General features: G+C 57.0%; 1 protein-coding gene across 1 annotated transcript in view; it reads right to left on the bottom strand.

The window, feature by feature from the left end:
• NLGN2 (neuroligin 2) overlaps positions 1-9,345 on the bottom strand; it is a 9,981-nt gene extending 636 nt beyond the window's left edge. Inside the window, 7 exon segments of the mRNA XM_027773155.1 lie at positions 1-236; positions 1,883-2,479; positions 2,830-3,022; positions 3,146-3,331; positions 3,477-3,626; positions 5,703-5,753; positions 9,104-9,345. The exon segment at positions 1-236 is cut by the window's left edge and continues 472 nt beyond it. Of these exon segments, the coding sequence (XP_027628956.1) occupies positions 1-236; positions 1,883-2,479; positions 2,830-3,022; positions 3,146-3,331; positions 3,477-3,626; positions 5,703-5,753; positions 9,104-9,209 (1,519 nt within the window). The 5' untranslated portion in view covers positions 9,210-9,345.
• Between the last annotated feature and the right edge of the window lie 14 nt (positions 9,346-9,359).

Here is a 9,359-nt window from a genome sequence, read left to right on the forward strand (position 1 = left end):
GAGGCAGGCGCGTGGTGGTGGTGAAGAGCTCGGTGTGCAGGTTGTGCAGGTGGGGCACGAGCTCCAGCCAGAAGGCCACCTTGTTGGCGCGGTAGTTGTCCCGCACGCGCGGCTTCAAGCCAATGTGCAGGTACTGCTTCTCCTTGCTGTTGAACTTGCTCCACACCACCTCCTCAAAGCGGTTGGGCTTGGTGTGGATGAACTTGGTGTCCTGCGGCACTGGCTGGTTGGGGTCGCTGTGGGCACAGGAAGGCGGGGAAAGGAGAAGTGAGAGTGAGACTCTGAAGGGGGCAGCAGCAGTGGGGAGGGTGGGGAGGGGGACTGAGATGCAGAGAGACATGGAGACGGCAAGGAGGTCAGAGAAGTCATAGAGGCAGAGACAGAGATGAATACGAAGAGGAAGAGGCAAAACGGGGACAGGGACAGACTGCCAGAGATAGCTAAAGAGGACAGAGATAGAGACAAAGAGATAGCTGGCAAGAGAGAGCAGACGAGACCAAGTAAGATACAAAACACAGAGACAAAGATATATAAGAGATAGCCAGAGACAGAGAGACAGCCTGGATGAAACTGTCAATAGCCACTGACAACAAAAAGGAAACACCAGGGCCAGCCCAGTAGCCTAGTGGTTGACGGAGCTGGGTCCGATACGAGTGACCACAGTTTGAACCCCAGCCCCAGACACTTGGAAAACACCCTGGGTACGTGTGTGTGTGGCCATACCCCACTGGGGACAGCTTTCTCCCTCTCTGTCTCCTTGGTGAATGCAATTAAAATGTGAACATCAAAAGAGCAGGCTCAGGGCCAGCTGGTGGCATGGAGGTTAAGGCAGCTGGGTCCCACATGGGCAACTGCACAGTTCGAGTCCTGGACCTGTTTGAAAAACGCATCTGGCACGAATGTGTGCATGTCCAAAGCCCAGAGAAGAGAATGGAGGATTGTGGTGTGGCCATCCCCCTGGGGGGGGGGTGATTTCTCACTTTCCCCTTCTCTGTCTGTCTCTCTACAGCAGGTGCATGTGCCCTATTGCAAAACTTAAAGAAAAATAGAAAGAAAAGAAAAACATGGGACCAGCAGTTAGTATAATGGCTGTCGCTAGACTCCCATGTAGTCGACTACGGTTTGAGTCCTGGACCCGGTGGCTTAAACTCACACCGGGCACGTGTGCGTGCGTGCCCAAGATGCTGAGAGGAGAATGGAGGAGAAGGGATTGCGGCATGGCCATCCCCCCTGGGGGGTGATTTCTTGCTTTCTGTCTCTCTGTCTCTCTCTGTCTTTCTGGCGAGTGCACGTGCCCTATAGCAAAAAACGAAAAACAAAAAACAAAACAAAACAAAAAAACAAACAAACCTCCAAACAAACAAATGAAAAAACCAGAAAAGCAGGAAAAAAGGAGCACTGTGATGGGCTGAGAGAGAGAGACGGAAATAAAGACACAGATAGCAGCCCTTACACATACACAGACCAAGCCCCGAGAGGAGAGTCGGGGATGGCAAGGCAAAGGCAGGGCGCACACCAGAGCCTGCCCACTGAGTGGGCTAAGCTGCCTGCACTGCTGTGCTTGCCGCCATCCTCCTGCAGCAAGGTGGTGATAGTGAGGTTTCAGGGGGTAGAAGGCAAGGCTGGAATGAGAAACACACAAGCCAAAGCCACGAGCCAGCCCGCCCCCAGGAAGGACAGGGACCTCTGGCTAACTCTGCTGCATCTCCAACCCTCAGCTCAGTGCCTGGTGCAGGAGAGGTGTCCAGCAGGTGTCTGAGTCAGCCTCGCTTGGCGGGAAGGGAAGGTGAGAATGAGTGTCTTACCAGAGGAATGGCAAGCAGAGGATGGAGAGAGTGCCTTTGCCTACAACGGTGCCCCACCCAGCCCCTTTGCCCCTCACCCAGTCTTGGCGAAGTTGGTCCAGTAGGTCATGACCACAGCGCTGAGCATGACGTCATTCTTGGAGAAGTTGCAGGGGAAGAGGTCAGTAGCGCCCACCATGGGCACCCCAAAGACATAGGGCAGCTCGTCCCCATGCGCAGCATCTGCCCACTCAGGCCGGCCCTCGGCCTGGCAGTGGTGGTAGAAGGTGTAAAAGTAGACAGGGGACTGGTAGTCCGCATGCAGCTTCGCAGTGGCCACGGCTGGCGCCACCCACTGGTGGTCCGTGAAGAGCGCCAGCAGGGTTTTACGCCGCATCTCTCCATTGTCCCGGTCGGCCCAGTCTGTGTACATGAACTTGATGGTTTCCCGCAGCACGTCCTTGCCCTCCGGGTAGCCATACAGGTTATCCACAAAGTTGGAGACGGTGAAGTCGAAGGCGCTGGCGGACACGCCGTCCTCGCTTTCTGCAGAGTCCTCCACAAACTTGAGGCCCTCTCCCTGGTTGACGCCGATGAGCATGTCATAGTTGAGGAATTCTCCCTGCTGCATGAGGATCTCAGGGTCATCGGGGACTACGTCGCCGTCCACCACGGGGCCGAAGGCGATGTGGTAGCTGGGGAGAAGGGGTCAGGCTCTCACCACCTGCTCACAGACCCCTAACCCATACCCAGTTCAGCCCACATGCCAGTGCTTCCTTCTGCCTGTTAGACCCTTCCTGAAAACCTCCAGAGCCCTTCGGAGCACCCGGCCTCTTGGGACGTCTTCCTGTAGGACTCCACCATGCTGTGCTCAGCGCTCTGGTGAAGCATCTCCACTAGGGGGAGGCTTCCCAGACGAGGCAACTGGAGCAGCCTGGAGCCTGCCTCTCCTTGCCAAAGGCAATGCCCAGGCACCTCTCGCCTCAACTCCTAAGACCCAGCAAGGAGAGTAAAGGCGAGATCCAGCCCTCTCCCACCCCCATACCGGGCAGGCTGCACGTCCTGGTCCACCAGCTCCCGGGAAGGCTTCCGGCGCAGACACTCCACAGCTTCGGCACTGTCCTCTCGGTCACAGCCCACCTTGGCTGCCAGCAGACGTGTGTACTTGAGCGGCTGGTAGTTGACAGACCAGCTGGAAATGGCGGTGCCACTCTGGGCGATGGCCTTCTGGAATAGTCCTGGAGGGATAGGCAGACCTCAGGCAGGGCTGTGAGTACCAGCCGAAAGGGAACGGGGGACCCGGGCGGCTCAGGGTGTGTAAGAAGGGGGTAAGGCAGGCATGCTGGGGAGACTGCTGGTACCTTCTGAATGGTGGGAGAGGATCAGAAGGTTGACACAGGAAGCCCCTGCCCCAGACCCAAAGATGGTGATGCGCTCAGGGTCTCCCCCGAAGTGGGCGATGTTCTCACTGAGCCAGCGCAGGGCCTGGATCTGATCCAGGAGCCCGTAGTTGCCTTTTGCAGCCTGGTCTCCAGTGCTGAGAAAACCTGGGGATAGAAAAAGAGGCGGCTCCCTGGAGGTGTCACAGGGCCCTCACGCCCTTTCCGGGCCATTCTGCTGGTTTGGAGGAACCCCGCCCACTCGGCTCACCGCCTAAACACCACCCCCCCAAGGTTGGCTGCCTGCCCTCACCAAGCACCCCAAGACGGTAGTTGAGTGTGGCTACGATGACGTTGCCATAGGCGGCCAGGACGGAACCATCAAACATGTTCCCGGTGCCCTCCATGTAGGAGCCGCCATGGAGAAACAGCATCACAGGCTTCTTCCCGGAGTCCCGGATATCTGCGTGGGGAGGAGGGGACGGGCAGGTGGGCCGGGGTCAGGGACAAGGACACAGTCAGCCTGGAAGCAGCACCACCCAGCTCCCAGGCCTGCTGAGGACCAGCCCGGAGCTCAGGAGACATGTGGCTCCCATCCCTGGGGGGCAAGACCGGATTCCCCTCCCTCCCTCCCTCCCTCCCTGCCCCTGCCAGCCTGCCCCTCACATTGCCCAGTGCTGGGCCAGCCTTCCAAGGAGTCCAGCAGAGGCCAGGGGTGAGTGGTGCCCTCCTCATGGCATCTGCCAGATCCAGGGAATCCCCTCCCCACAGGCACACAGCAAAGCTTCCTGCTCCTAGGAGTGAGCTCCCAAGGCCAGAGCCAGAGCTAATGCTGCTAGGAGGGTCCCGGGGTTTCATCAGACTCAGGCCTTGGGCCTCAGCTCCACATGGTACCCTGGTCTATGGGTGAGGGGGTGCCAGGCCCTGGGGTCCCTGGGGGCTTGGTCTCCTCCCCGCCCTAATTCCTTTCTAGGTCACCTCCCCAGTTACTATGGCAACCCCCAGCCTAATTACTGTGGCAAGAGGAGGCAGGGTGGGAAAAAGCCTGCCTAATGAAGCCAGGGTGCAGCTCTCTAGTCCTGGACCCCCACCCCCACCCCACGGGCCTGCACCCGGCCCCCTCTCTTGCCATGCTGGAAAGGATTCCTTAATCATTGCCACGTGTACTGGGCTCTTGAGACACTCTAACCTGGTCTGAGGGGTGACAAATTCCAGAAGTCTGGGAGGGCTTGCCAGGGTCCCCAAGGCTATAATACCATCCCCTGCGCTCTCCCATGAGCCAATCAGTGCCAGGGCTGGGGTCACCCCTGCCCCACAGGCCGGCCTCTTTCTTGACAGCTGCAATCCCTGACTTCCACGGTACTTAGCAAATAAGAACCAGGCCTAGTCTCCAGACCTGGTTCCCAGTACCTCTACCCACCTCCCTCTGTCCTGCTAGGGACTCTCCTCCTGCTAGAAGGTCGACCCACAGGTCATTAAAGACACTCCACTCCCCTCAACCCCACCACTTCCTGCCTCCCCGTCTGTCTCTCACACCTTCTCTGTAGCCTCCATCCTCCTGACTTCATCGGCCAGAGCTCCTAGGTGGGCAGTGCCCTCTCTGTGTCCTCCCCAAATCCCTCTTCTCTTTGCGACCTTCCAGCAGCTCCGGGCTGGAATCTCCTTCCCTCAAAAGTCCTGTCCTAGGCTTTCCCCCACCCTCATCCCACCCCTCTCCCAGTGTGGGGGGAGAGGGAGTCAGAAAAGGGAAGGAGCAGGAAGAGGGGCCGGGGCAACAAGAATTCAAAACCAACAACAAAAAACAGGATCAAGAAAGAAGAAAGAAAGAAAAAAAACAACAACCAAAAAGCAAGAAGCTCTCGGGGCAGATTCAACAAGAAAAGAAAAAACAAAAAGATCCATTTTGGAAAAAAAGAAAAAAAGAAAAAAATTCTTTGTCTTTTTTTTTTTTTTTGATCAAAATTTTGTGGTGAAACTTCAAGATATTGGGCCCTGTTTTCAAAAATTTCCAAATTCTTTACGTTGCTTCAAATGTTTGCGTTTTCTGTGTCTGACAGGCTTTTGGAAATTGTAGCAGGTTTCTAATGTTTCAATCGTGTCATGGATTTGCCAACTCTTAAGATTTTTGGTAAATGCTGTTTTGTTCCAATTTAAAATTGTTTTTTTTTTTTTCCACAAATGTTACATTTCATAAGTTTCAAAACAGCAGCTCAAATTTCTTTCAAACTAAACATTTTATCCAATTCTTTTTTTTTTTTTTTCCCTGACATTCCAATTTCTTGTCTTTTTCCATCTTACTTTCACCATGGTTAGTTTTTCCTGTAGGTTTTCTAATGGGTCCAACATTGTTCAAATTTCGTTTGAAGTTGTCAGAATTCTTTTTTCCAATTATTAAACATTTTTCTTTTCTTTTCTTTTTCGTTTTTAGTTGGAAGAATGACTGAGGGGCCTGGCGGGCTATGGGAACATTTAGCCAGGGGCAGGGCCATGAACGTCCTTTGATAAGCAACACATGCAGCAGCGGGATTTTTAAATCTACCTGTGTCTGGCGGATTGAGCGTCGCCTCGTCACGTTTTTTTGTGAGCGGACCTAAGACCGGGAACACAAAACAGAGAAAAAAGGACAATTTTGTGGGGAAAGATGGGGGTCGGGGGGAGGTGGTGGATGGGGAGGGGAGGAGAGAAAGCAGAAAAGGGGAGGGTGGGGGAGGCAGAAAAAATAAGCCAAAAAAAGCAAAATTCGTTTGCAAGAAAAAGAAACCAAGAAAAGAGAAAAACGTTTCTACAACCCAATTTTTGTTCCCCTCCCCGGAAAAAGTCATGCCCCAAAGAAAAGGCTGGTTTTGGGTGGGGGGGGGTGCCTGAGTGGGCTGAGGCCTGTCCTAAGTAAAAAATATTGGCTTGGATGAGGCTTGTCGGTGTGTTTGCTAGTTGCTGGAAATGAAACGGAGTTAGAGGTGGGGGGGAGGGGGGGAAGCCCACCCGGCCCCAGGAGCCCCAGGCCCCAGGCCGGTTTGCCACCAAGGCCACCTCTCTCAAAGGCCCCCTTCAGGGCCCGGCCAAGTGCCTGCCTGCTGCCCTGCCCAGGCTGTATGGAGGAAAGGCTGCAACAGAAAGGCCTCTGCTTCCCTCTGGACCATTGTGGAGGGCAGAGGGCAGGATGGGGTTAGGGGGCAGCTTGCCCCACAGCTCACAGCCCTGGACGCCCTCCGCTCCCCACCACAGGACTGTGGGTAGGTCAGCTAGGGCTGCCACCTGCCTCCCCACCCCCCCCACCCCCCCCCGCCAGCACTTCTCTCCCATCCACACTCACAGGCCTGGCTTCTCACTCCATCTCCCCAACGTGGGCAAAGTAGGGCAAGGGGTCATCAGGTCTTGCCCTCCACTCCAACTCATCCCTCCACACTCCCCCCGTCCTCGTCCCTTACCCAGGCCTCCTCTCTTCCCCCCAAGCGGTGAACTTCTCACCAGGGCCACGAGCCCCAACCTCCACCCCCTGCTCCACTGCCAGAAAGCCCTCCTCCCCACTGGGGCACAGAAGACACAGTCGCAGAGCCCTGAGCCAGCCTGCCGCATAAGGGGCCAGGGGTCACGATGCGAGCCCAGCATCGGGAAAAGGCCCCAGACTGGACTCGAAGATTGTCTCCAGGCTGCTTTCAGATTAGGGAACCGGTCAGGGGAGAGCTGGAACCCGGAAGCCTCAGGCGGTCTCCCCAGGTTGGTTAGTTTGTCCTCAGTGGCAGGGAGACTGGAGCGGGGAGCCATGGGTCTGCCGGGCCCCAGCTAGCTCTGGAGGCTTCTCCTAACTGGCAAAGATGGTTCCATGGAGACCCCTGGGAACAGGGCCTCCTGTTTGTGAGGGAACGGGGATGGGGATGAAGTCAGCAGGGCACGAGTGTGCTAAGAATATGAAGTGTGTGTGCGTGTGTGCGTGTGTGTGTGAGCGTGTGCGCGCGCCTGAGTCAACCTCTGCCTCCCAGAGCTGGTGTGAAGATTCAGTGAGATCACCTGAATGTGTCAGGCCCCAAGCAGTTTGGCAATAAGTGATGGTTAAAAATACAGAAGGTGTGGGCATGGTGTGTGGGGACGGGGGTGGGGGCACCCATCAGTCGGAAGTGCTGGGGGTGTTTCGCATGGAGGGCGATGAGAGCCCACATGAGGGGGACACTAGGCTGGCCAGCCTATGTTAAAGTGTGAGTCCACGAATGGGGGTTGTAGAGATGGCCAGTCGGTGGAACTAGTGGGGTGGGGCTGGGGTGGGTGGCCTGTGCCAGGGCAGAGGAATTGCAGTGGAAGTCCTCTGAGGAGGGTGAGAAGTCCTAGAGAGGATGTGGACAGCACTGGGGTAGACAGTCTATGGGGGATTAGGATGCTTAGAATTTGGGTGGGTTTACAGTAGATGGAGTTTCTGTGTGTCGCATGCATGGCTTATGTAGGGAAGGGTAGTTAGGCTGGGGTGAACAGCTGGTACGAGGTGCGGCGTGGATGTTCAATCTGGGAGGGGCTGGGGTAGAAGTGGCAGGTGGCGGTGCATGAGTTCTCTGATCGGCCTGTGACGAGTCTAGGTGCAGGGTGCAAGGTGTTGAACTCCTTGATCTGAGTCGGGTGTAAGGTTGCCGGGTGTGCTGTCACCCGAGGGTGGGTGCAGATGTCTCTAGGCAGACGCGGGCATGACAATGTTTGAGAAGTGTTGGGGACTGCAGTGTGAGTGGTCTGTTGCGGTATAGGCTTGGGGGACAGGGTTACTGGGCTACAAGGAATATGTGTGGGTGTTACCTGGGAATCGGGGGAGTACAGGTCTGTGTGGGGGATGGGGTGGTGCACAATTCCAGAGAAGTGTTGGGGGCTGCTATGGGAAGGCACTGGGAACCGTGCTGTTCGGGGTGTTCAGGCACAGTGTGTGTCTAGGTTGGCTGGGTACAAGATCTGAGTGTTGAGTCTTTCGTGGGACGTGAGTACAGGCGGCGAGGGTGCTGGGTGCATCAGGGCTTCCTGAGTGCCAGGCCTATGTGGAAGGCTGTCGGAAACACGACCTGGGGGTGCGTTGTAGCAGTGGACAGTCTGTGGAGGCGTGGGCATGTTCTGCAGAGGTGACATGGGGTGACGAAGGGTAATGGTGAGGCTGTTTGTGAGGGTGGCTGGAATTGCCAGTGACCCTCTGTGTAGGCAGCTGGGAGGTATTTTGATCATCTCAGTGTGTGGAAGGTTGGCAGAGCACCTGTAGGGCAGCTGTGCTGAGCTCCGAGTGGTCCTGCAGTGAGTCCTACAGGGCCCAGGGGAACAGCAGCAGCTGGAGAGCCCCAGCGAAGGTTTCCGATGGGGATGAGTGGACTGCGCTGGGAGCGCAGGGGCTGATGCAGAGCTTCCTTGATCTTTCAGGGGTGCTTGGGGTTAGGGCACAAACATTGAAGGGAAGAGGAGGGTGTGAGAACCCCCCCCCAGGAGCACTCAGCTAGGTAAAGGACTCCAAACGGGATGTGATAGGTGGAGGTCCGCCATGCTAGCCCGGGGAGAGGGAGAGCCCACATGTCCCTGAAGTGTGGATGTACCTAACCAGGGGATCCTGCCAGGGCCCAGATAGGGCCGGGAAGCACAGGGGGCAGCCTGGGTGGGCCTCTGTGCCTCCACCACTCCATCACCCTCGGTGGCCACCGAGATGGGGGGACTGGCTCTGTGTGTGCCCTTTGGGGAGAGTAAGCCAGGTCTGGGGGCTGTCGCTCTCCATGGACACAAGGCACTTCTGGTGGCTGTCTGTGGGATGCAGGCCTGGGGCCACCTGGCAGGCACTCTTACCATCCTTGGAGAGCAGAGGTGCAGGCCATAGCATCCCTCACTGGCCCCATAAAGGCCCAGCTCCCAGCGAGCCAGTGCCTGGGGGGTCTGCATGTGCATTTGTGGGCTGTGTCCATGGGGTGCCCGGCCTGGTGCACGCGCCCTTACCGTCCTCGGTGGGCACGTAGAGGTTGAGGTACAGGCAGTCCTCGCTCTGGTTCTGCACGTAGGTGGCGGCCGCCTCCAAGTTGTCGGTGAACCACACAGGCAGCATGATGGCGGGCAGCGCCCCGTGCAAGTTCTGCGGGCAGGCGGGCGGCAGGGTGGTGGCGTTGCGCACGCCGGGCCAGGAGGCGGGTGCCTCAGGCGGCTGGAAGCGGCGGGGGGCCCCGCGGGGGGGGGGGGGGGGGGCGCCCCACCAACC

Source organism: Tupaia chinensis, unplaced genomic scaffold, assembly GCF_000334495.1.
Source record: "Tupaia chinensis unplaced genomic scaffold, TupChi_1.0 Scaffold000330_1, whole genome shotgun sequence".
NCBI classification, from domain to species: domain Eukaryota; kingdom Metazoa; phylum Chordata; class Mammalia; order Scandentia; family Tupaiidae; genus Tupaia; species Tupaia belangeri.